The following is a 27,883-nucleotide window of genomic DNA, read 5'->3' on the forward strand; positions in this document are numbered from 1 at the left end:
AGTATTATCACGAGAACTTGTGAGGTGAGATTGCTGATGTTCTGAAAGATTCTCTGTTGGTAATATTCATTTCTGGCAGAGAAAGGGTGATAAAAAGTGACCATTCATTTTCCTCCTAGCATCTCCTTTGCGTGACTATGTAAGATTCACCCTTCTGTTCCATATACATATGAGATGGGTAGGTGGGCAGCAAATTTATTTTATTTTATTTGTTTTGTATTGGAAATATTCATTGATATCCTTACTGTAGAAATGCCCTGATCTGGATAACCCAGGCTACCCTGATCTCTGAAGCTAAACAGGATTGACCCTGGTTAGTTCTTGGATGGGATATCACCAAACAAACCCAAGAAGAACCACCTCTGTACATCTCTTACCTTGATGTCACCAAGGGGCAACATCACATCATCTAAGTTGGTAACGACTTGATGGGGGGGGGGGGGAAGCATAGAAATGCTCAAGACAGATCAGAATGTTGCAGGAATGCAGTGCTATCTGGAAGACACTCCTTTCTATCATACTTCTTAGTCCATCTGAAGTCCTGCGATTAATTAGGAAGAGTTATTTATAGCTGTTGCACCACAAACACAGAATCTACTTCGGTTAGCTCCTTTCACGATTTTAATAGAGTGTTCAGAATATCATCTCATGGTCCTTAATAAATGGAAACTTTATATTTGGGTTTTTTTTCTGACCACAAAACTGTGTTTCCAAATGAAATATCAAGGTCTTTCTTTTAGTTTCACAAATGTCAGTATGAAGGGGGAAAATGCTCTTGGAGGTGGCAGGAGAAACAACACTCTTAAAAAAAATTAGCTCGTTCAAAAAAACCTAATGTCAATTTACGTTCCATTGTGTATGCTCTAATGTGCATATGTTTATATATTAAATTCATTTATTTAAAACATATATACTCCACCATTCCTTTAAAGCTTGGCTTACAATACCAATTTTTAAAAAAACATACAAGGCACGTGTAAACCCACAATGCCTGCAGTCTCCACCTCATAAAGGCCTCAGCAAATAAAAGGGTCTTGTAGCTCCTTCTAAAAGCCCCCTCCCCCACCATAGGGTGGAATTTACTATAGACAAATCATGGGCTCTAGCTGATGCCAAGCAGGCTACTTTAGTCTGCGGAACAACCAGGAGATGACAGCAGTTGGTGGGACCAGTTTCACCTGATATATCAGCTGCAACCCTTCCACAAAAAAACCCCAGATTTCTCACACAGCCAGGTCACCTCTCAACAGGACTATCATAACTATTTTTGTGGGGCTGCCCATGAAGGCAATTTGGAAATTTAAATTAGGCTGGATTGCAGCAACCTGAACACTGACAGGTGTAGCAGCATATAAAACAAATGATATAGGAGCACTGCTGCTTAGTTTTTGTCAATTTCAAAGTGCTGGTGCTTGCCTTTAAAGCCTTATCTGGCTTGAAATATCCTGGATAACCATGCAAATCTCTGTCCCTCATGCATAGCTTCCCAAATCATTGAGGTCCAGACTGTAATGAATTTCAGCTGCTAATGCCACCTCCAACAGAGACTAGAATGTCGCTAATCAAGTGTCCTCTGTTGCTACCCCACATTTGCAGAATTCATTACCGTTTGAAATTCAGCAAATGCAAGAGCTTTGCCCATTGAAATGGGTTATTCAAACACTTGTTAGCAAACAGACTTTTCCAGTTGTGAAGAAATTTAATTCGGTTTGCATGACATAATGGTGCTGATCTACGTTTGTGTTTTTATGGGTCTCTTAATTTTTTTTTGTGCTAGCATGGTTCCCTGCTTTGAATTACACAGCAGTTTGTAGACCTTCAAGTAAACAAATGAAAATACTTTCTCCCAAAATACTAACTTCTGTGTAAAATAAGGGCTGTTGAGCATTAGTGTTTTCCCATGTCTTACATAAGAAATCTCCATGATCCTGGCAGTGCAGTCCTGTGCAGAGTTACTGCAGTGTAAATGTAACCCCCATGCCCAGAATGGGTTGGCCCAGAATGGGTTGACCCAGTAAGGGGTGGAGACTCAGAGCAGCAAGAGGCTGCAGGAGAGCTCTTTGGAGAAGACAAGGGTACCAGACTCGGACCTTGATTTCTATAAGCCCTTAACACCTTGTTAAGGTAATTGAAATATTTTTGGGAACTACTGGGAAGGTAGTTGTTGTTTTTGCTATGTTGTAAATGTTGGAGTTTATTGTTTCAGGGTTTTCTTTTGTGGTTGTAATGGGTGAGAGTTCTCCTGGAGACCTTCATCATGTTGCAACCTGTTCATCAAGCCCTTGGAGTCTTCAGGAGCCAGCCAACTTGCAAAGAAGAATTTGGACTTGGCAATATCAGTAGACTGTAAATAGAAGGACTTGAAATGCAACCTGAACAGGACCTTGAATTGTAACGTTAAATGTTGATGTTTTAAAAGTGTTAATTGTAAAGAAAAGTAAACCATTTTGTTGTTTAAAAATTGTTGTTGCAACTCATTCCAAGTACTGCCCCACAGAACCCACAAGCTGAGGTTACATAAACTCACTGATTTCCATTGGGATTAGGTAGGAGTACTTCTGCATAGGATCACACTGTTAACTTCTGCCTCCCAGAGGTTGGTTGTGTTGAAAAGCGCCTGCTGTATTAAGAAGTGGCAACCTCAAATTCATTTCTCCAGAAGATTCACCCAAGCGGAAGCCTAAGCATATTTCGGAAATATTTCACAACTTTTTCATTCAGATTGAATTTGAGTAGATAGAGTATATAAATGTATATAAATGTAAAGGTAGTCCCCTGTCCAAGCACTGGTCATTACTGACCCAAGGGGTGACATCACATCACAGTGTTTACCAGGCAGACCATGACCCCTTCCGCACATGCAGAATAATGCACCTTCAATCCACTTTCACAATTGTTTGCTATTCCGCACAGCTTCAAAGTGCATTGAAAATGGATTGAAAGTGCATTGTTCTGTATGTGCAGAAGGAGCCTATGTTTTACAATGGTTGTTTGCCATTGCCTTCCCCAGTTGTCTATATTTTACCCCCAGGAAGCTATTTTACCAACTACTTGAGCCAGCTGTCTGAAACCAACTTCAGTTGTGATTGAACTGAGGTTGTGAGCACAAGCTTTGACTGCAGTAGTGCAGCTTATTACTCTATGCCACGAGGCTTCTGGAGTCAATATGGAGGAGGGATATTGTGTGAAAACATTTTGTTTTAAAAGTTGGTTTTAAACATTCCTTTAGGAGTCTGTATTTAAGTCAGAGTCATCACCACAAGCCAGAAGAATGGTGTAAACCGCAAATTTAAATGAACAATGAACCTGCTTTATATAGAGCTTTGGGCTGACGTGTCATCAGTATGCCGATGACACGCAGCTCATTCTGTTGATGGAGAGGGGAGCGGCCACCACCGCTGCAGCTCTCCAGCATTGTTTAGAGGCTGTGGCTGGTTGGTTGAAACAGAGCAGGTTGAAACTGAATCCAGCAAAGACGGAGACCCTTTGGCTGGGTCGTGAGGGGGAGGGGGGATTTCCAGCCGCCGGTGTGGGAGGGGACTGTATTGGCACCAGTCCCCTCTGTCCGCGACCTGGGGGTCCACCTGGATTCGTCTCTTTCAATGGAGACCCAGGTGGCCCATATAACCCGGGTCGCATTTTACCATCTTCGTCAGGCCCGACGGCTGGCCCCCTTCCTCTCTCAAGCTGACCTGGCCACTGTGGTCCATGCAACGGTCACCTCCAGGTTAGACTATTGCAACTCGCTCTACGCGGGCCTTCCCTTGCGCTTGATTCGGAGATTAAAAATGGTCCAGAATGCAGCGGCTCGTATGCTTACAGGAAGTGCCATGCGAGAACACATTACACCTGTGCTCAGCCGCCTGCACTGGCTACCAGTTTCAAGGTGTTGGTGTTAACCTTTAAGGCCTTGCGCGGCCTGGGACTTCCGTACCTGCGGGACTGTCTTACCCCATATGTCCCAAACCGGCCTCTGCGCTCAGCAGAGGCCAATTTACTGGTGATCCCTGGCTCCTCAATGATACGGCTGGCCTCTACCAGGGCCAGAGCCTTCACAGCTCTGGCCCCGGCCTGGTGGAACGCTCTACCACCACCTGTCCGGGCCCTGCGGGACCTTGCTGAGTTCCGCAGGGCCTGTAAGACTGAACTGTTCCGCCGGGCCTTCGGGGAGACCAGCCGTTGATGAGGGCCCCCCTCCCTCCTTTTTGTTCCCCCTCCTCTGATAACATCATTGAATCCTACCACCCCTTGGGGTTGAGGAGTTAACAGTGGATGCCTTCATGTACTAATACTAAGTTAATGCTGCATTTTAATGGGGAAGGTTTATATTTTATCTTTTAGAGCCTGTATTATTTAACTTATTGAATTTTAACTTGATTTGCTATATTGTGCTCTACTTATGTTGTTCACCGCCCTGAGCTCTTAGGGGGAGGGCGGTCTATAAACCGAATATATAAATAAATAAAAAAATATAGAGTATAACCACAAGACAGAACTGTACATATGTTTAACTGCATGGTTGTTATAGCAACTAAAGTTCTAAACCAATGCAATCAGATTCCAAAATATTGCAGTATGATTAAAAACTGACACTGTAGTCCTGCAGAACAAGTGTACCGTGTTGTTATGGCAACTGGAACAGTTAAAACTTCACATGCATAAATTTAAAACTGAAAAATTCCTAGACCGAGAGGAGTAGAGAATGGACATTGTATTATTATTTTATAATACAAGATTGCTGACATGAAGGGTGGGATGCAATTAAAAGGAAGATGCACTGAAGATTACGACAGTTCATCTCTCTCATAGTTTACACACTGCCAAACCAGACAACATCTTTCTTCTAAATTCTTTCCCCTAACTTTCCCTCACATTGCAGGTTAGAATCGCATTCATTTCACTGTTTTTAAAAAATTCTGTTCCCTTGAGCAGTGGTTTCAAATTTTCTACACTGAAAGTTGCTTGGTAAGGGATTGCTGCTCATCAAAATTAACCCTGACCCCAATGGAGTCATTCCAAGGAGTGGAGCTGACCAGTCCTCTTGGCTCTTGCTATCAGTCCACACAATTTACTAACACTCCTTTGTCGTTGTGAATTGCAGGCAAATACCAGTAGCAGAGGACAAGATGAATCTTGGAGAAACATATTTGCTGTCTCCATGAAATAACTCCTGATAAGCTTCTGATGAACCACAGGATTCCTGGACATGCAACATCATTGGCCACCTGCTTATTCTGGACTGTTCTTGGGAGAACCATAAATAACACAGAAAGCAGGATTCAGGATAACATTAAGTTCTGCTGTGAAGTTGTTCTGTACTTGTTTTAATGGCATATTCCTTAGGGCTGATTGTGGTCACTCCCTCTTCTTCTGTTCTGTGTATGTTTGGTAACATTTAGTCTCCCTCCTCCCAACAATGATTTTATTTCTCTCCCAAACTGTCTATTGCTGCTTGCATCTCCTAGTGAAAATGGCAAGGTCTGAAGAACTGAACTTGAATTAACATAGAGGTTGCTGATTAGCAAGCTGATTTAATCACGATGGAGTAGGTGATTTTTGCATGCTGGGTGATTTGGATTAATGGCTGAAGTTCATTAAATCACAGATGCTACTATGGCACAAGGAATCAGGTAATCCTCCCCCCTTCTGCCAATCATTTCCTTCCCCTCCCATATTCACATGAACAGATACTTAATTTTAAGTCCCTACTGCTACTGACACACATCCCTTCAAATCCTTGTTTTCAGTGGAGTATACAGAACAGAGGTTGGATGAGAAGAACACTAAGCAATCAATATCAGTGAAGTACATTTCATTCATTTTTTTGGCGTAGGATTTTTTCAGGTAGACCCTTTAAAGGGTTTGCAAACTTTCTTCTCAAAAAGATAGACTTGTCAGGGACCTGTGATTGTCTGAAGCTTCCTGAGGCCACACCTTGTTAAACCAGATTTGCCTCTGCATAATGTGTCTCACTCTAACCAGCCTCACAAGATTGTTTTATGAGGAAAAAATACTACTTTTTGCAGGAAAGGCAACATCTGTAATAAACAATGGAAGTGAGAGTTTGTTCTCACTGCTAACAGTGATACCAAATGATTGCTAAATGGTAGCTTGCTTTTGTGGGCTCAGTTGCCTGCAGCATCAATTCGCATAATAAAGGGAATTTGCTTCCCTAGTATTCTGAGATAGTATGGAAATGTGATATAATTTTTCTCATCACAAGGGCAAAACTTAATAGCTAGTTCCTGCATGGCTGCATACACACCTTGATCAGTTATTTTTCTCAAACAGCAGTCAAACAACTCCAACAGCTACTATGTCAGACTACACAGGGAAGCCATTGAAATCCACAAACACTGGGCAGTTTCAGCGAACAGGAAGAGTCTGAAAATCAACAAAACCTGCCCACCAGTAATAAAAAAACCTCCAAAACCAAAAGCCAGATACATTTATATGCAACTGCAAATGAATTCTACCTAGCCACATGCAACTGTAGATACAAATGCAATTGCAGTTGTACTCCACATGGACACATGTAAATGTGTCTCACCCCTACCCCCTCCACACATACCTGTGAGGTAGCCAAAACATACGTCATAGTACACAATCACTCCACACTGTGCCACAGAGAGAAACACATCTTACCGTGACATACCTCTGAGGAAGCCAGCCACAGATGCAGGTGAAACATTAGGAGCAACACAGCCGAGAAAACCCACAAGAGCCAAAAAGCAGTCTGTTGTCACCTCCAGATTAGACTATTATAACTCCATCTATGCAAGGCTCCCCTTCAAGCTGCTCTGGAAACTTAAGGGTGTCTAGAATGCAGTAGCAAGGGTCCTTATGGGGATGCCATTAAGAACTTACATTCAGCCTGAACTCCGCCAGCTGCACTGGTTCCCAGTTGAACACTGGATCAAGTTCAAGGTTTGGGTGTCAATCTTTAAAGCCCTAAATAGTCTGAGATATTGTACCTGCTGGACCCCCTCCCCCAATACAACCCCTGGAGGGCTTTACACTCTACTGCAAACAACCTGCTAGTGGTCCCTGGCTCTAGAAGCTCCCAGCTGTCCTCAACCAGAGCCAGAACTTTTTTGGCTCTGGTCCCAGCCGGGTGAAACACTCTGTCAACTGAGACCTGGACCCTGTGATATTTGGCACAGTTCCACAGGGCCTGTAAAATGGAGATGTTATGCGAGGCCTGTAGTTGAGGCAACCATGGTTATATCTTTGCTGGCCTCCCTACCCCATCTTTATTTTATTCCCTTGGCTGGTTTGGTTCTGATTTCTCTCCTTTTTACTTTCTTCCTTATATTCCTCTCTCCTTGGTGAGTCATTCAGGGAAATTGTTGAATGAACTGAATTAATTGAAGCACCAATGTGTATTTTCTTGAGGTTTTAACTGCACTGTATATTTTAACAGATTGTTTAATTTTTACACTGTTAGCTACCCTGAGCCTGACTTTAGTCAGGAAAGGAGGGGATACAAATCTAACAGCATAAATAAATAAATAAAACTTAACTGGAAGACTTGAAAATGAGGAGGAAACAGGAGTGCAGACTCCACTTTCAAAAACAGTAATACCCTAATTCTGGCTCTGTTATTCATGTGAACCTTACAATAATAAAGCAGGAACAAAACAATGAAATCACACTCTAAGGCCCCTTCTGCACATGCAGAATAATGCACTTTCAATGAACTTTGCAGCTGGATTTTACTATGTGAAATAGCAAAATCTACTTGCAAACAATTGTGGAAGTGGATTGAAAGTGCACTATTCTGCATGTGCAGAAGGAGCCACAGTCACATTTCAACTTGCATTCACTCAGTATGGCAACGTTAATCATAATCATAAAGCAGGCACATACCAATGAAATCACACTCTAAGGCCCCTTCTGCACATGCAGAATAATGCACTTTCAATCCACTTTCAATGCACTTTCCCTTGCCACTCTGCCTCACCCCAAGCCATTCTTCTGGTGACTCCCCTTGTTTCTGTGTTCCTATTTCACAGGTCTTTCCACACTCCAGTATTTTAGTCCCTACTTCCTCCTGTTTCTTTCCCCCTAGTTTTTCAGTTTGTTAGGTCTCTTTGTTTTGTGTTACCTTTGCTCACTGAACTTGGCAGTACCATGGTACAAGTCCATCCAGCAATTGGAACATGGGGGAGGGGAGCATCTTAGCCAATGGGCTTTGAAGAGGGTGGGGGGAAATGGTGTCAACTCTGCTGGCCCTTTTGAATCTAGAGAGAGGTGGAGCATTGCAGACACAGGCATGCTCTTGCTTTCAGCTTTTGATGAGTTCAAGCAGACTTCCAGTATTGCCGCAAAGATTTGAATCAGGGCCACAAACAGTGGCTATTTGGAATTCTGCCAGAAGAATGCAAATAACAGGGGCATATCATGGTCCTTCAGTTGTGCAAAAATATCAGGATGCTCTTTCCCTGCCCAGCAGGAAGTAAATCTATGTGAACTCTGGGATACCTCTCAAATGTCACTGAAGAAAAAGCTGTAGATGCTATTATATCTGTTCCTAAAATATATCTGAACAAAAACAAGGGATGACTTTCTCAAATAAGACAGTATGCAATACTACTGGCTTCTATCCATGTCCATGCAATCCTTTCTGATTCTGTTCGTAATGCTACATTTTATGGAATCAGAAAGCATTGCATTCAGGGTTGCCAATTTTTGCTGAACAAGAGTTCTAAGCCTTTAGCTGCTGTACGATGAGGCAGACATTCACCTTTCAGTTCAACTTGGCAACTTTCACCTTGCAGCGGAAAATGATACCTGCTGAATTTATGTTTATTGTGCAGTTTTAAAGTCATAGAACTCTGATCAGAAAAAGTAGCAGACAGTCTTAAATCATAGGCTCGATTTATTGTTGATCCTCCTCCAGCAGTGGCGTAGGAGGTTAAGAGCTCGTGTATCTAATCTGGAGGAACTGGGTTTGATTCCCAGCTCTGCCACCTGAGTTGTGGAGGCTTATCTGGGGAGTTCAGATTAGCCTGTACACTCCTACACATGCCAGCTGGGTGACCTTGAGCCAGGGGTGTAGCTAGGGTAAATGGAGCCCGGGGCAAAATCTGAGTTTTGCGCCCCCCCCCCCCCCAATTTGGGCAGCATCCCTCCCCCACCACGACCAAACAACATTTTTTGCACCAGGTCATCTCAAAGTCACCATTGCATTATAGAACATGCCCCAACACACAAATCTGAACACACCCAGGGCTCCCTAGTTTAAACAACATTGAAAGTGATGCTATTTTTTGAAGGCGGGGAATCCACCCTGAAACAGCATCACTTTTAATGTTTAAACTTTTAATGTTTAAACTACAGAGCCCAGATTCTCCTTTTAAATCCACCTTAAGGGGATACTCTGGGCTCCCTAGTTTAAAAAATATTGAAAGTGATGCTGTTTCAGGGTAGATTCCCCACCCCAAACTGCATCATTTTCAATGTTGGTTATTGTGGGTTTTCTGGGCTGTGTGGCCGTGGTCTGGTGTATCTTGTTCCTAATGTTTCACCTGCATCTGTGGCTGGCATTTTCAGAGGTGTATCACAGAGAGAAGTCTATTATACACTGTGTCCAGCCTTCTCTTATAACAGACTTCTCTCTGTGATACACTTCTGAAGATGCCAGCCACAGATGCAGGCGAAATGTTAGGAACAAGATCTATCAGACCATGGCTACACAGCCTGTAAAACTCACAACTACCAGTTGAATCTGGTTTTGAAAGCCTTCAACAATACTTTTAATGTTTTTTTTTTTAATCTAGGGAGCCCAGATTCTCCCTTTAAATCCCTCCAAAGGAGGTGGATTTAAAGAGAGAACCTGAGGGAAAATTTGAGGTGCCTGTTAAGGGAGCAATGTTTAAGCTAACAGTACCAAACTTTTAGGCTATCTTCAGAAGACTCTCCTGATTAAACCACCCAGGTTTAGTGAAGTTTGGTTCAGGAAGCCCAAAGTTATGGACCCTCAAAAGGGTAGCCCCATCTACCATTAGCTCCCATTGGAAACAATGGAGGATGGGGGCACCTCTTTTGGGGGTCCATAACTTTGGACCCCCTGAATCAAACTTCACTAAACCTAGGTGGTATCATAAGGATAGTCTCCTGCTGATACCACCCAGGTTTAGTGAAGTTTGATTCAGGGGATCCAAAGTTATGGACCCTCAAAATGGTAGCCCCGTTTACTATTAGCTCCCATTGGAAATAATGGAGTATGGGGTCACCCATTTTGGGGGTCCATAGCTTTGGACCCCCTGAACCAAACTGCACCAAACTTGGCTGGTATCATCAGGAGAGTCACCTGACAATAGTCTGAAAGTTTGGTGCTGCTAGCCTAAAAACTGCGCCCCCTGCAGGCCAAACATGGGAAAAACCCTGAAAAATAGAAAAAGCCACTAACGAACCTGCAATTTTTGCGCCCACCACAAGGTGGCGCCCGGGGCACTTGTCCCCGGATGTCCCCATGGTAGCTACGCCTCTGCCTTGAGCTAGTCACAGCTTCTTGGAGCTCTCTCAGCCCCACCTACCTCACAGGGTGTTTGTTGTGAGGGGGAAAGGGCAAGGAGATTGTAAGCCCCTTTGAGTCTCCTGCAGGAGAGAAAGGGGGGATATAAATCCAAACTCTTCTTCTTCTCCTCATCAAGAGAACTGTATTTATTGTTAAAACAGTACCAAAAAGTCAAGTGTTCCACTCTATGATCTTTCAAGATATTTTTGTGACAGAATATGTAGCCGAGATAGCTAGAGAGCCAGCGTGGTATAGTGGTTTAAGATCAGCGGATTCTATTATGGAGAATTGGGTTTGATTCCCCACTCCTGCTCATGAGTGGCAGACTCTTATCTGGTGAACTGGATTTGTTTCCCTACTACTGCACGTGAAGTCAGCTGGATGACCTTGGACTGATCACAGTTTCTCAGCCCCACCTACCTTACAAAGTGTCCATTGTGAAGAGTAAAAGGGAAGGTGTTTGTAAGCAGCTTTGAGACTTCTTACAGGAGAGAAAGTGGGGTATAAATCTGAAGTCTTCGTATACATAGAATCTCCATGTTTCAGAGGAATATGCCACCAATTGGTGGGCTGTTTGTAAACTTCCTGGACACATTTGATTGGTTGCAGTGGGAAACAGGAAGCTGGACCGAGGAAACTTGGTTCTTTTGTTAATCCAAAGAACGCTTCCTCTGGCAGTAAAGAATATAACAACAAATAAACAATAAACAAAATGTTTCCCTTTCATGGCATCTGAAAATCTATAGGTCTCCCCTTGCTTCACACACCAATTCCTTGTGACTTCCAGTTCCTTTAAAGATTTACTGATAAGATCGCTGCTGATGGAAATAAACAACTGAATAGAAAATGTGAATCCTGACACCCTTGCATTTGATTTTCCCCTTACCCTTTTTGTTTCTAACAGTTTGGTGAAGGATCCCACTTCCTGCTCAACTGGCTAATTCTTGCTTACTGCTGAAGCTAGATACAAAAATGAAGTATGACTCCATTAACCTGAAGAGAATCTGTGCTTTGATCTAGGAGTCTATTGTATTTTTGACTGGCCCAGTTTCTCCCATTCATTGAATGAAAAAACTGAATTGTTCAGGTGGGCTTTTTTTTTTACACAAAAGTGACATGGTTTTATTATAATAGAATTGTTCATGAATGATGCTGTAACAGAGTGGGAAAGAATGTGGGCTACACTACTGGGGACAGCAGTACTATCTGTTGCTGCCTGCATTATCCTATTATGCCATTTCTGCATTGTGTTAATGCTTATGGTTTGTTGCAGCATGTTACAGGTTTTTAATTTCTGCAGTCCTAATCCTATTATGTTTCTTATTGGATTCCCAACCTATTGAGTGCATTGACTTACAAGGTGTAATCCTCCTTGACTCTCAATGAGAAAGGTGGACTATAAATAATGGGAATAAACAACAGTCCCAAATATATCGCACGCACTCTTGACTTCCGTCAGCACCCTTGCCTATTTGACAGCCAGAATGATAAAGAGTGGGGAGATGGAGGCTTTTAACCTCATTTTCATGCAGGCTCCTGATGAAGTAGGGATTTGAGTTCACATTAGTGTATTGAGAGAGGACAAACTGATGTGCTTGTGTGACTATTCCAAATTAAGGAAAGGCACGATTGGGTCCAGTTCGTATTCCTGAGGATCAGCTTTTCCAAAGATGTTGCCATTCTAATTGTTATTTCTCCCCTTTGCAATCTTCTCCCCCAGCTCTCTCTTTCTCTGAGGAAGATATGTTTCGTTTCAGTGGCACCAATGTAGAGATGGGGAGACTTCCCTACCAGGAAAAGCGATAGATTGTGAGCCAGGCACTGGGCTCCATATTTAGGCGGCGATCTTGGGGAGGGTGTTGGCACATGTGTTTAAACTGGTGTATGCACGGCCAGCGGGCACCCACGAGCTGAAAATGCTTGCGGATTTCCTGTTTGTTTCGAGTCTTGTGCGAAAGGATCCTCGCTCAAGAGAGTGGGGGAAGGAAAGCCCGCTCCCGCCCCCCCTCCCCTGCACGTTTCGGATTCTCTCCATGTTTACACGAAGCTCCTGGAAATAAATCTAGTGGTTTCAACCTTGCACATACGACCCCCTCAACACACAGTTTCCAGAATGTGGCCCCTACAATGCAATCCGAGCAGGATTTTTAATTTTTTTTTAAAGGAGGGTGTTGGCGGTAGAATAGGATGCGGTAAATTTCATGGGTCCAGCTTTGCATCTACAAAACGCCAAGACTACGCTGGTGCAACGAGAGTAGCTAGCCATGTTCTATCTGCGAAGAGCGGAACTCGGGGGAGGTTGCGGGGGGGGGGGGGGGACAAAACAGAATATGCAAATCCAGGTTTAGTTTTTTTTAAAATTAATTTCGCCCGCCAGCCAGAACTTACATAGTATTATATTCAATTTAGATGGACTGACAGGGTGCACATTGTTTTTTAAAAAATACATGCAGACATACTCCATCGGGAACATCGACGTCCTAATAGGCATGTTTTATATCTGTAATGGTCTGTAAGAAAAGGGAAAAATATGGATGGACATGGAAGCAAAGCCGCCTCTCAGCACAGAAAGCCTGCCGAGGAGGAGAAAAAGACGGGTTAATAGTTGGTTTAATAATACACTTGTGCAAAAATGGGGAATGCAGCGTGGATAATACCAAGTTCCCTCTCCCTCCCCTACAGCCTCGCTCTGTCTATTAAATATGCTTTGCTTGTCAATTTCATCGCCCTGTGCATTTCTGCGGGGAAGGCAGCCCCGCCCCCTGTGCGCGCAGGCGCGGCCACGCTTTAGCTTCCCGCAGGCTCAGCATTCAGTGTCCACGGGCTGATTATTGTAGGTAAGGAATCAGATAAGAAAGTAATTGATAAACCGCTTTAAAATCCTTAAAATGCACGTCGAAATCGGTCTGCTCCCTGCTCCGCAGACCTTTGCTCCGCTTTGCATGCCATGCATTGCTTTGCAGTTGTGACTGCCTGCTTTTTGCAAGTAGATGTGCCAGCGTTTTGGGTTATCCATTTATTTATTTTTTTAATCCGAGGGGGACACGAATACCTTTTCAGTTGTATTTGGTAATGCAATGAGCATACAGTTTTTTTAAAAAATCAAAGACAGAGGGGGAGGGGGGAAAACCCCAAATACTTGGTGAATGGGATATTGCGTGAACAGAGTTAAAAAAAATAATCATACGGGGTTTGTTAATATTCCTCTTGCAGTTTCCATGTTTAAACGTGGGGGAAATTAATTTGAAATCCCCCCCCCCCCCGCCGCCGGTTTCCCCAGAAACACATAACCATAAAAGAGTTGGGATGGAGCGATGGAGAAAGAGGGTACCGAGATGGGTTCGATGATCTGGCAAAGAGAGGTAGGAAAAGGGAGAGAAAGGGGTCGTTTTTCGCAAACTTTCTCCTTTGGCTAATTTGATGCCTTCCCTTCCGCCAATAAAGGGGAGATCTGTTTCGTGCAACAGAATAAAAAGAGTGAGAATTCCGCCATTTTGATATTTTTTAAAAAGTAAAGGCTTTATGGATTGACAGGTTTGTAGCAGCCTCCCTCTCGGAGACGGGCACGCAGAGGCGGTGTGTGCAGCGAGGTGCCAACGCTGCTTCGCCACCTCTTTATATTGCACGTTTGGGCTTCTCTTGCGAACAACTCTGTGCAGTCCAGGTACTTTGTTATGGGAACGTGCAGACAGTAGCAATTGCAATGTGTCTCTGAGGGATGGCCTTCCCTGGGGAAATCGGCCCAAGTTTATGTTTGTTGGAGGGTTGCATTTCGGATTTGCAAGTGTGGGTACTGCCATGGTGTTTGTAAAGGGATGAGCCAAGAGATGGACCAGTTTTGTTCAGCAAATGGAAACATGCCTTCTCTAAGCCTGACCACCTCTTCTATGGCTTCTATGCCAGTGGTTTCCTTTCCCCCCTTTATTATTTGATCTCAGCTCAGTTTGCTAGGGAGGAAGACAAATTCAGGGTGAAGCATCTTGCCATGTGACCATTTGGACGAACTGTTGGTTTACTTCAAAGAAATTGTGTTAGGTGTGATCTCATTTTGCTATTTTGTGGAAGTCAGCTGGAGAAAGCATCCTTTGTAATGGACTGATGTTACTGGTTCCTTGCCCAGCTGGGATTTGGAATAAAATATTTGGTTCTTCTCAGCTGTCACTCCGTTATTTTGCTTCTTCTCCATTATCACTCCGTTATCAACTGCGCCACACTTTTTGAAATGCTTTTCAGGATCATATGGTGGGAATTTCTAAAGTTTCAGTTTAGGGTGCCATTATTAAGAGAGATGCCTGCCAAGGATATCTAAACACTAAGAAGGTGAAGAATACATAAGAACAGTAAATGCCATCAAAAACACACATCAGAAGTTGAAATGATCTTGATGGTGTTGTGGTAAAGATTAAAAAATTAGAGTGCACGCAGTCCTTTTGCAGTTTATACAATCCCAAAACATCTACAACAACTAAATAATGATTTGGCTCCAAATGTCCCTTGTTAGACTTCTAGGAATGAGAAATGAAGAAACTGAAATAGCAATGCTGATTGTTGAATAATTGATTTTTTTTAATTGAAAAGAAACATAAATCACAGAAATTAGCATAGGTGTTATTTAGACCGTTGTGTTGACTTGCCAAGGCCTGCTAACATCAATTTGTATTGAAATGTTACAAATTGGAAGAATGGACAACACCTTGACTTTAGAACAGTGTTTTTTATTGTTGCTGTTTTTGTTGTAACTTCTACTGTTCTGATTTTGTGTGGGCTGTCGAAAAAACATTTGGGGCTTAAATATTTTCTTGCCCTTTCCCTTCCCTTCCCTTCCCTTGCCCTTTCCCTTCCCACCACCCCATGAATTGTTTAACGGGTGTTTAACGGGTGTTAAAAGGTACTATTTACCAAATAAACATGCAAGCAGGTGTGGTTTTCTTTCATCACCTTTTCCTGAATGGAAGATCAGTGTTTTGAATGGAGATTTTTGTGCACCATCTCCCCCTGACGTAGATTATTGAGGTCTGAAGGCCAAGCTATGCTGTACTGATAGTGCTGGAATTCTTTTTAAACTTGTGATTGATTATTTAGATTTACACCCTGTCATTTCCCAAGAATGCAGGATAAATTACAACACAGCATGAACAGAATCCCTTTATAGTGAAGGGAAATAGAACCACATCGCTGGCACAATATCAACAAGGTTGCACAGCAGCTTTGAGATTCACTTTTGAAGAAATCTGGTGGGATTTAGGGAGTGTTTGATTTGGGATGTCTCATCACTATGGAATAGTAGGGGAGATGTTGTGGGTTGCCTAAATGGGGAAGGCTTGAACTGTTCACAGTAGACCTCTCAATTAAATTTATCTGATAGGATTATTGGGAGGATAAACGGGAGTAGGGGGGATCCATGTTCATCACTTTGAGCAACATGGAGATGGGGTGGGATAAAAATGCTGGTTAGAGTTTGCTTCTTTACTTCAAGATGTGGGTATTTACTTTTAAAACTCTATATGCTTTGGGATCTGTAGCTTAAGAAACACTTCCTCCTACACATACTTACCCTAACATTACAGACATTTTCTGGAGTTGTGTTTTGGTTGCCACAGTCATTTGAGGTCCAACAAATGGCCTTCTTGCCATCAAGACTGTGGAATTCCCTCTTCACGGAGATTAGAATGTCTCCCTGTATTATTCTTTTCTGCCAGTGAGTGAAGATTCTTGTTTTGTCATATGTTGCCTGCTTGAACCTTCTCCTGGTTTGTTTCACTTGTTTTTACATAATTACCTTTAAAAAAGTTGATCTTAATGTCTTTCATTGATTAACTGCTTCGAGGAACCTAATTGGGAATGTACTATTGCCCTGCCAGTCAGAACTCAGAGGATGATCTTGAGATGGAGAAAGAAATAAGGGAGGTGACCAAAGCAGAAAATATTGTAATGATGGGTGACTCCAGTTACCCTCACATTGACAAAAAGTCAATTTTTGGATACCATAAATGACTATGTCATGAAATAGTTATGGAGAGTGCACCACTCATGGGAGAAGTAGGGAATCAAACTCAGTTCTCCAGATTAGAGTCCACCACTCCTAACCAATATGCCATGCTATCTCACACAAAAAGACAAGGAGATTGAGGTGAAACTATGTGGGGTAGTTAACACCCTGGAAGTACTATTTCCAGGAAGTGTGTCTGAAGAAGTGATATATCAAATAGAAGAGATGAAGTTCTAGGGCTATTTTAAAAAAACTGAGAGAGTGAGCCAGTGTATGGGGTGGACTTCCAAAAAGCTTTGACGAAGCTCCTCACAGGAGCAGCAGTGGCGTAGTGCCATTAAGAGCAGATGTACTCTAATCTCCCTACTCCCTGCTCTGCCACCTGAGCTGTGGAGGCTTATCTGGGGAATTCAGATTGGCCTGTACACTCCAACACACGCCAGCTGGGTGACCTTGGACTAGTCACAGTTCTTCTGAGCTCTCTCAGCCCCACCCACCTCACAGGGTGTTTGTTGTGAGGGGGGAAGGGAAAGGAGTTTGTAAGCCCCTTTGAGTCTCCTTGCAGGAGAGAAAGGGGGGTATAAATCCAACTCTTCTTCTTCTCACCAAAGAATCTTGTGTAAATTTAGCAGCCATGGGATAAAAAGCCATATCTTTTTGTGGATTTATATGTGTAAGTGCCATCAAGTAACTTCTGACTCATGACCCTGTGAATTAATGATCTCAAAATGTCATTTCATTAACAGCCTTGCACAGGTCTTGCAAATTGAGGGTTGTGTCTTCCTTGACTGAGTCAATCCATCTCATGTTCGGTATTGTTCTTATCCTGTTACCTTCAACTTTTCTTAGCATTGTTGCCTTTGCTAGAGATTCTTGACTCCTCATAATGTGACCAAAATATGATAACCTCAGTTTAGTAATTTTAGCTTGTAGGGAAAGATCAGACTTGATTTGGTTGAGAAACATTTATTTGTCTTTTTGGTGGTCCACAGTATTTATAGAACAATCTTCCAACATTTCAAATGCATCAACTTCCTGTCAGTTTTCTTCATTGTCCACTTTCATAGTTGTACATAATAATGGGGAAAATATGGTATAAATTGTCTTGATCTTGGTCACCATTCGACACTGATGCTTCCTTATACTGGAGAACCTTTTCTAGCTCCTTCATGGTTGCCCTTCTCAGTCTCAGTCTCCTTCTGACTGCTTGATTGCAGTCTCCCAGTTTGGTTGATGATGGGGACAAGAATTGGAAAGACTTGAACAATTTCAATTTCTTCATCATCAACCTTGAAGTTGTATAATTTTGTGGATCAATAAATAGCAATTAAGTGCTTTCAGGGTACAACTGACTTATGGCGACTCTGCATAGGGATTTCAAGGCCAGAGAAGACCAGGGCTCATTTGCCATTGCCCTGCTCTGTATTGCAACTTTGGTTTCCGGGGGTGGGGGTGTCTCCCATCCAAATACCAATTATGGCCAGCCCTGCTTAGCTTCCAAGCTCTTATGACCTCAAGCAGCTCTGAGCAACTAATTAAACAGGAAGCAAAAAGTAGAAGTAAATGGATAGCACTTATAATAAAGGAAAGAAAACAATGGGAAACCCTTGGGGATGTATATTAAGGATCTGCATTATTGAATTTGTTAATAAATGTGGTTGGATCCAGAGTAAATTTCCCACTTACAGGGGGAGAGGGGCAGTTTCCATTGATTTTTCCTTCCAGGTGTAGACCCCGTTCATGCTGCTCTTTGGGATCCTGAATCCTCTAGGAGCCACATTTCATGGAGATCAGTGTGAGTTGCAGTGGAGGGAAGGGGAGTCAGTACAGTTTCGTTTTGCTGATGAAATACTTAATCTGACTCTAACTAGTTGTCTGAAATAAGGCACTAAATTGGTTAGGTTTGTGAATTACATCAAATTATTCAGAATAGTGAGATCCATCTCCAAATGGATGTCTCCAAATTGGATGAGTGGGCAGCAAACTTGCAAATGAGGTTCACTGTAAGTTAATGTAAAGTGATACACTTAGGCCCCTTCCGCACACGCAAAATAATGCATTTTCAAACCACTTTAACAACTGTTTGCAAGTGGATTTTGCCATTCCATGCAGGGAATTTTTAGGAAAGGGATTGAAAATAAAGTTACTTGTGTAGCTGATCGGTGTGGCTGCATTTGCAATACTGGGTACACTCCTGCTTGCTCAGTCTCAAATAGGATATTATGGATTAATTTTAAGGTTGCAGTGCTATGCACATACTACTTATACTCTGTAGGATATTATAGAACTTGAAGAGGTACAGGCAAGGACAGTCAAAATGAAGAAAGCTAAAAAGTGTGGATCTTTTCAGTTTAGAAAAAAAGATGACCATGAAGTGTATAAAATTATGCATGGTGTGCATAATAGTAGAAAGCAAGGGAGCCAGTTAATTTGAAGGGCAGCAGCTTAGGCATAGAGAAAATAAAGAAGTTGTAGCAAAACATAATTCACTCATGGCCTGTTGTACAAGAAATATCAATCACTGTGAGTTTACATGGCTTTAAAGGAGAATTAGATAAATTCATGAATGGTAGGTTAAAAACTAGCTGTTAGTCATGGGGTCTAAATGGACCCTTCATGTTCTGAGACAGAGTAGATCTGTTCTGTTGTCATTGCCCAGCTACAAGCACCTGGCTTGTAAGTCTTTAGATGGCGCCTGTTTGGCCACTTTGGTAAACAGAATCTTGGACTAGAAGGCCCATTGACCTGATCTAGCAAGGATCTTCATGTGTTCTTGTAGGGATTGGGTCCATAGCTGCTCACTGAGTTTAATGACTGAGCAAGATTGGAATCTATGTCTCTTAAGAAAGAGACCAGAGCAACCTACTACATGACATCACATTGCCTCTCATTTAGTGATAACAGATGTGAAAAACACGAGAGGCATCATTGTGAGGTGTATCTCTTGTAGCAAAAGAAAATAGCATGCAGTCTTTCTTTTTTAAAAAACCTGATAAAAATAAGCACTTTGATTTATCCTTCTTCCATTAAAAATCTTTGTCTTGTCTGCGCTGCTGTTCCATTCCAGCTAATGCGAACACACACTTTCTTAAACAACAAAGCAGTGTTGGTCTCCTGAGGTCACAGTATACCGGCCACTGTATTTATATTTGAGCAGTGCTTTGAGGAATTGCTAAATTACGCATGACAGAACATTGCTTTACTGTTGGACGATTGAGTTGTATATGTAAGTACCTGAGTTGTCTTTAGTGGCCTAAACCATCACATGCTTGCTGCTGAACACTGGCTTCACTCAAAGAGCATGTGCAATCTTAGGTAACTGAGCAAAATCCACCGGGAAGCTTTTATGAACAAGCAGTATTGGAATATATGGTCCATTACCTTTTATATGAATTACTCATTAGTTAAAAACCTATTATGCTTTGTGTTCAGAATTTGGTGATTTACATCCTAATGACACCCCAGTCTTAAACATACCAGGTTGAAGCTGATTATTCTTGCTTGTAGAAAAGGGGGGTATTTTGACCCCCCTCCTCACTGTAGACCTGGGATTTGCCTTTGATATCTTTTTTTGGGAGGGAGGGGGTCTCCTGCCCACAGGAGCTGCATTTTGGGGAGATCAGTGACCTGTGAGTGGGGCAAGAAAGTTGAATTCTACTGACATAATTGTCTTCTATAAGTAGAAATAATCAGTGGGATCCAGTGTGTTTATTCATTATTGACCCTTTCATTTAATTGGGACTTACTTCCAAGCATTATAAGCATAACACTGAAACCTTAAAATTATCCAAAATTATTTCAAATGTTTGGCCTCAATCTTTGTTACTAAATTTTAGAATTACTGTGTCCTCCATGTGTTCAGATACCAATTCAGTATAGAATATGTAACATAACTGTCTTTATACTGTTTTGATGGAGAACATAGTTTGTTCTCAGGCTCGTTTATTTTTATGTAAATAACATTTTGATCTAGCTCTGGTTGCTCAAGAGATATTTTAAATGTAGATGGCTCATCCTGATGATCGCATTGATTTACGTTGTATAATCTGCCTTGAGTTTCAGTGAGAAAGGCGGACAATAAATAAAGTCAATAAAATGAATATCCCTCAGATCGTTCTGATAAGTAATGGAGTCCAGAATGGGTAGTCCCATAGATTTCTTAGTATTTTACACTCAAAAGGTTTAAAGGATTGTGGTTCTTGATGCTGCTAACAGATGGATTTTAAAGACAGCACAAAAATGTTTATATGAAAACAGCTACTTTTTAAAGATAGCTGCAAAGAGAGTTGACAAGATATTTCAGGAACTGTGAGGTTTTACTAAAGTAATTTGAACAAAGCTGTGACCAAGGTTCTGTTTCTCAGGAATCACCGCCTGTCTACATGATTGATTCACATGTTGTGGAATACACAGGTTGGGACTGGGATCATGAGCTGAGGATTCTCAATTCCCACACATGCAACATCCAATTTCGATTGGGAACCTGGTGCATGTGGGTATAGAGCTTCAGTTTGCCAACTGTGCCAATTTCCAGACCTGAAACAGTATGGGAGACCACTGCCTGACCCACTGGAGAAAAACCTTTATAGGCCAGGTTACTTGTGGGTTTTGACAGTGGGCCAGGTAGCACCTCTCAGAACCGTTTCCAATTGAGAAAACACTGAAAGGATGGGGAAAGAAATGGAATCCCCTTTTTCTGTGCTAGTCACAGTCCCAATCTGAATTGGGCATTGTGTGCATGGAAGGACAGCATGCAACTCACACCAGACATTTACACAGTCTTGTGCCTTCTGAGCCAATGTGTGTGCTCTGTAACATGTGGATGAAGCCTACAGCCAGGGTGGCTAATTCCTGGGATGAACATATGAAACTTCTTATACTAAGCAGACCAGTGGTCCTTCTAGTTCAGTGCTATCTACTTTAACTGGTAGAGGGTCTCTAGGGCCTCAGGCAGAGACGAATCTTTTCCACTACTTGTAATGTGAAGGAGAGAACCTGGTATCTTCAGCATGCACGGTACTACTTAGTCCCTCCCACGATATGGTTATAAAAATACGTTTCTGTTACATTTCAAGCCAAGGTGCTGTAGGGAACTGAGCCCTGTTTACATTTCTAAAATAAAATGTCCATACATTGAAATCATCCGAAAACTGGTTGCTTTTACCCACACACTTGTTAAGAAAATTTGCATAAACTTGCTTAGGGTACAAAGCCTGTAGGATATGCTCTATTTTTATTTTATTTTATTAAACTTATACCCTGCCCATCCCTGATCACAGCCAGACCAGGAGCGGCTTACATGCAATTAAAACCATACATAAAATCAGCATTAAAATAAATCAGCCTCAACCAATTCCCTTCCTGCCCTTGATGGCAATAAGTACCCTTCAACCTATTAAACAAAAGTAATCAACCATCAAGGAAGGAGGTGTGCTGCAAATAGGAGGTACAATACATGTGCACTGATGTTTGTAACAGTGTTCTAATTGACCATTGGCAGTAAGTGGTCAGAAGGCCAGCAAACTGATGTTATGACAAGGGTGGAGTCTGCACAGTATATTTATAACGAGTTGCAATAGTTACAAATGAATTGTTTTCTGTTTATAAAAAAGGAAAACAAGTTCATTTATAATAGTTTCAACTTGTTATAAATATGCTGCGTGGAATCCACTAAAGATGGGTGGCCTCAACCAAACGCCTGACAGAACATCTCTGTCTTACAGGCCCTCTGAAATTGGACAAGGTCCTGAAGTGCCCTGGGGTCAGTAGAGAGAGAAAGGTCCACCTGACTGGAGCCAGGACCAAAAAAAAGCCCTGGCTCTGGTCGAGGCCAATCTAATGCTTCTTAGGGTGGGAGAAGAGCAACAAATAGTGTGGAACTGAAACACTTCTCCCTGGCTCCTGGGAAATCTTTTGAGCCTCCCAAATTTTTGAGATTTCATCGGGAATTTCCCAGGGCTTCAATACCTGCTTATGGAGTAGAACATTGCATCTTTTTTAAAAAAAAGCCCATGCTGTGAACCTAGCTCTGAGTACTGAACTCTCCTTCCTGACTAGTCCAGTGTGAAAATAATAGTTAATGTACATTACCACATTGGTGTAGTGAGAATACATAGGCTTAGTTGCAGTCCTAGGGGAGTAGTCATGTAATTGCTATTCATGAGTGTGCAACTTACAACTCAACCCACATTTATTGTTCCATTCTTCAACCTTTTAGTGGTTTTCCAGTGGTTCAATTAAGGTTAGTCAGAAAGGTCTTGCATTATTCACTTATTACCTCTGCTAATGGGATATCTGGCCCAGTACACATAGAACACTTACTTCAAAGCTCTTCATGGGCTCTTCAGTGTGCAGTGGGCTTGTAGAGGGGTCTCTTCATGCCTTTCTGTTCACATGCAAGAAGGCAGTCCCTCCTGGGTGCACAGTTTTTCTGTAGAGTTCTCTCCAGGCCTGGTTCTCTTAATTTTGCCCAAGTCATCCTTAAAGGCACAGATTTTAGGCACTTATTCTTAAAGGCACAGATCTAACTATACCTGGTAGTCAAAATTGCTGGCTAAACTGCACTTTTATCCATATTACTGTTCCAAAAACATACCACCACCCCCCACTGAAAGAGCAAAGCAATTCCTTGGATATTGTGCTAGAGCAGCGATGGTGAACCTTTTCAAGACCGAGTGCCCAAATTGCAACCCAAAACCCACTTTTTTATCACAAAGTGCCAACATGGCAATTTAACCTGAATACTGAGGTTTTAGTTTAGAAAAAATGGTTTGCTCCAAGGTGCGCATTACTCGGGAGTAAGCTTGGTGAAGCAACTGTGCAACACTTTTAATGGGTGAATCACGACCCTAGGAGAGTTTACTCAGAAGCAACACCAGCCTAGATGTGTGTGTGTGTGTGTGTGTGTGATTTTCCACTCCCCCTACATGACAAACTCTGTGCGCGCGTGCCCACAGAGTGGGCTCTGAGTGCCACCTCTGGCATGCATGCGATAGGTTCACCACCACTGTGCTAGAGCCTTGCTAGAGCCATTCTCTGTTCTTATTATGTCAAGATATCCATCTGTCATCATGAAATGAGGAGGTTGGTGTGTTTTGGCTAAGCCTGTGTGACAGAACTTTTTTCTTTAACTTGAAGCAGCCGGCAACATGGGGTGGGGGTGGGGGTGAGAATGGCAGTGCAAGGGAGAGGGAAGGCTGACTATGTGCAGAGGGAAGATCTCTGGAGCAAAACTGCTCACTGACAAATTTCCCCATTCTGGCGGTGAAGCAAATTAAAAGTCACGCTCAAAGTGGTCTTGTTTGCTGCAAAGAGAATGGAAAGTGAAAGCAGGACTCCAAGAAATAGGTCCGTAAAAGAAATCTTGCTGCAACAGTCATGTGCCCCCATTACACAGCAAGCGCATTGTGCATGATCACCCTGTGCCAGGAAGTTCTGCAAACCAAACCGTATTGAAACAGTTTCTCCTGAAGAGCACTGAAGAACATTTGGTGGATTATACCCTAACCTGGATATCTGAGTAGAAATAGATCTTGTTGCAAAGATTAGCTCTTCCCTTCATTCTTTTGATATTTTTGAGCTTCGGCAATGTATTTGAGTATACAATTACAGGTCTGTAGAAATGAAGTAGGAAGTAAATTGCTAGAAACAACATGCCTATATATTGTCTTACCACATGCCAGTTTGATCCGGAGGTACTTATTGGTGGTTATTCTTATTCTTACATATTCTTCTAGAAGAAAAAAATGCCTCTTCCCCCCATCTTTCATATAATAGGAAGAAAGAAGTTGTAAGTTCATAAGTCAGGTGTAATGTATTATTAACAAATGTGAAGACCCTAAGCAGGGGTAGGGAACCTGCGGCTCTCCAGATGTTCAGGAACTACAGTTCCCATCAGCCCCTACCAATTGGCCATGCTGACAGAGGCTGATGGGAATTGTAGTTCCTGAACATCTAGAGAGCCGCAGGTTCCCTACCCCTACCCTAAGGAAACCCAAAATCTTGGTATCTTTTTCACTTTTTCCTAGAAACTTCAATAGAAAAATTGGAACACTGGGAGAAAACTGAAAGAAAACCTTCATTTTTTTTCTCTTTTGGAATGAGAGGAATTCTTTTTAAGACAAGGTTTTACTCACTCATAATGTGTAATGTGACATAATGTGTAATATGTAACACAGTCCACAACATTGAAGAGTAATAATGCCAGTATATGCTATAAATATATTCTGCCCAGTATTTTCAGTATTTATTGTTTTAACACAATTATTGTTTTAATATAATTTGTCCTCAATTCATATCCTACCGTATGTGTAAGGATTTTTTGGTATTAGAAAGCAACTGTTTCTGCCCAGATCATGTTTCTAGTTTCTCCTTTCAGCATTTATTTTTTCCTACCTATCACATGGCAAAAGCTATGATAGATGTGCTAAGAAACCATAAGGAATAGCACTTTGTGGTTTGTTGTCCTCCTCCATGGGTATGTGTGTCGCACTGTTTACAAGTCTGTTTGCAGCTATGGCCCACTTTTGGATCACAGCCCACAGATGAAGAACTACTGACTCACACAGACTTTGAGAGCATGGCTATTCCATGTTCATGGTCATTGGTGTCCATACAGAATGTGAACTTTCATCTCTAAGATTATCATTAGGAATAGAGTTGCCAGTCCCCCTTGGGCATTGGCAGAGGATAAGGTTGCCAACTCCAGGTTGGGAAACTCCTGGAGTTTTGGGGGCGGAGCCTGGAATGGACAGGGACCTCAGTGCGGTACAGTTCCTCAGAGTTCACCCTCCAAAGCAGTCATTTTCTCCAGAGGAATTCTGGGGGATCCCCAGGTCCCACCCAGGGGTGGGCAAACCTAATTAGGAATCATTTATATATTTATATCTTCCCCACTCCCCAACTGTCATCTATTAATTTTGTCTGTTTGGGCATATAACCGTTCTCTAAATGCACCACTGTATGCAGCCATGAACAATATGAGCCAGAAATATAATCTCAGTTCTTACTGGAGCTATGTTTTCAAAAAAAATGTGCCAGAATTTTTAACTTGCAATGGTTTCATCAGATAGCCATCCAAAAACAGAACAAAGTTTGTGTGAAATCAATGCTGTCATCTCCCACAGTAGCTTACAAGCTACAGTCTTAAGATGTGCTACAATCACACATAGACCCACAAGTTCCTGAGAGCCAGCATCCCTGCTGTAGGCCCCACTTTATGGCAACCTGTATTTGTTCTGGTGAGATGATGCTCAGAGCATTTCCTTCTGATGCTGTATATGTGAAGACTAGATTTAGATCTCTGACAGAGGTGTGTGGGACTTCAGATCTCATCTGGTACCTCATGGACTTTCAGGAAAGCAATTGCTTCTGTAATTAATCCATACCATAGTTGTGTGAATGGTGACAAAGGAATGCTTTGTATTTAAATATTTTGAAACTTTTGCCAACTCAGTCATGTTACAAAGTTCACCTTAAATTTGACCTCTTCTGTCAATGAAGAAGAAGAGTTTGAATTTATACCCAACCTTTCTCTCCTGTAAGGAGCCTCAAGGTGGCTTACAAGCTCCTTTCCCTCCCTCTCCCCAGACAGACACCTTGTGAAATAGGTAGGGCTGAGAGAGTTCCAATGAGCTACACATGGTGTTAACAGCTGCTCTTAGTTGCTAAATTGGATCTTTTATTGGTTATATTACAGTTCTACGCTGTGTGTATAGGCAGTGTGATGGATGGGCGAGCAGAGATGGAGGTGATAAGAAGCACAAAAGGGAATGGAACTGGAGAGGTCAATGTCCACTTGGTTGAGAATACAGTGCAAAATGCTCATGTACCAGCAACTGCCTTCATCATACCAGGTAGGTGCTCAAGACTCTGAGACTTAGCTACTGTCCTGCATACAGTGGTTTTTCAAATATTTCCTGTTACTGCCCATGCAAGCTAACAACCCACTTTTGGAGAGATGTTGGCTTTTATTGATGGGCAGTTTCATCCAAGAGCCAGTGCCCAGTCACAGCACCTCAGCTGCCCCTGGCTGCTGTTCCCAAACAGACTTTCCAGCAGCATCGGGAGGCCCGAAAAGTCAAAAAGCATCCCTGCTGCCGAGAAGTCTCTGTGGCCTTTAGTGAACTTGTGCTGCCCAAATGGGTGTCTTAAGTCTGAAGTATGGACTGCCGGTGTAACACCAGTAAAGGCCAAGAGGGAGCAAACTAAAGTTGGCTCCTCTCTGGCCATGCCCCCAGCCTGCACCCACTACATTGGAGGCAGAAGGGGCCCTGGGACACTGGCACAGCGTCCCATGCCATGTTCCAGTACTGTGGGTGGGTGGGCAGCGGTGACCATACACTGGTGAAATCATCCCTCTGCCAGTGTAAGACCCCTGGGGAGAGCAAATCTGCTGTTGCAGCAACATGCCGCTCCCCCAACCAGAATAGTCCCCCCTCCTTTGGTTGGGGCTTTTAGTTCACTTTGCAGTGAACACATTTACAAGATGAATACTGCCCACAGATGCCCCCCTTGGTACAGTGTAGAACACTGTGCACTGCTCCATAGGATTCTCCCTCTCCGTCAAAGTTCTCTTCGAGGATGGCAAATTCCACTCATACATTATTGGGGCAACCCTTTTACTTAGGTGGACCCTAGAGACTTGTGAGTAAAGTAGAAAAATAAAAACGTGAGCCAGAGTTGGACATAAGCAAGGTAAAAGCTATGAAAGACAAATGTTCTGGAAGCCCTTACAGGTTTAGAACTACCCAAGAGAGAAATGAAGCAATCTGAAATGTATGGATGTGATTTAAAGGCTCAGAAATGCTGTGCGTTTATTGATTAAAGCATACATGGTGTGAAGCAGATAAGAGAATGTTTCTTTTATTTAGCCTGACTTTAGCCTACTGAGACAAGAAAAAGCAAGGTTAGGCTGCCTCAAAATTCATGAAGGACCATGGTTCTGATAAAACCCCAGTTAATTTTGCTTTCTCAGTTCAGACAGTCCAACAAACTGAAGTTCGTTGGTTGGCACCAAATTGGGATTGTAGAAAAAGTTTTATAGCTGATTTGTTATTGCACAGTTTATGCAAACTGTGACTTTCTAGGGTTGAAACAAATTGCAGTTGAATTAAACCAGTTTATTGTGATGTCTGAGCACAGGGAAAGAAAGCAGATTGTATCATACTCATCAAGCTCCCCCCCCCCCCCATTGCCTGATCCATCCAACAGTGACTCTATGTGGTTATATAAAAGGAGTTGAAAGTTTTGACAGACTTTGTGAGTAATTGACCTTACCTGTAATGTAGTTTAATCTGGCTGCTTCAGTTATGGGACGTTTACTTATTTAAAGTATTTACACTCTGCCTGTCTATAGTCATTTCAAGGCAGCT

The 27,883-nt window shown here is 42.4% G+C and overlaps 1 protein-coding gene across 2 annotated transcripts in view; it reads left to right on the top strand.

The window, feature by feature from the left end:
* The first annotated feature begins 13,323 nt into the window (after window positions 1-13,323).
* Window positions 13,324-27,883, top strand: part of L3MBTL1 (L3MBTL histone methyl-lysine binding protein 1) — a 49,545-nt gene continuing 34,985 nt past the window's right edge. The window contains exons 1-2 of one of the 2 annotated variants that reach the window (XM_048498554.1): window positions 13,324-13,359; window positions 26,209-26,365. In XM_048498554.1, the coding sequence (XP_048354511.1) occupies window positions 26,236-26,365 (130 nt within the window). In that variant the 5' untranslated portion in view covers window positions 13,324-13,359; window positions 26,209-26,235. Of the gene's footprint in view, window positions 13,360-26,206; window positions 26,366-27,883 lie in introns of those variants that run through there. The other variant, XM_048498555.1, reaches the window with a different exon arrangement.

Source organism: Sphaerodactylus townsendi, linkage group LG05 (assembly GCF_021028975.2).
Source record: "Sphaerodactylus townsendi isolate TG3544 linkage group LG05, MPM_Stown_v2.3, whole genome shotgun sequence".
In the NCBI taxonomy this organism is placed as follows: Eukaryota; Metazoa; Chordata; class Lepidosauria; order Squamata; family Sphaerodactylidae; genus Sphaerodactylus; species Sphaerodactylus townsendi.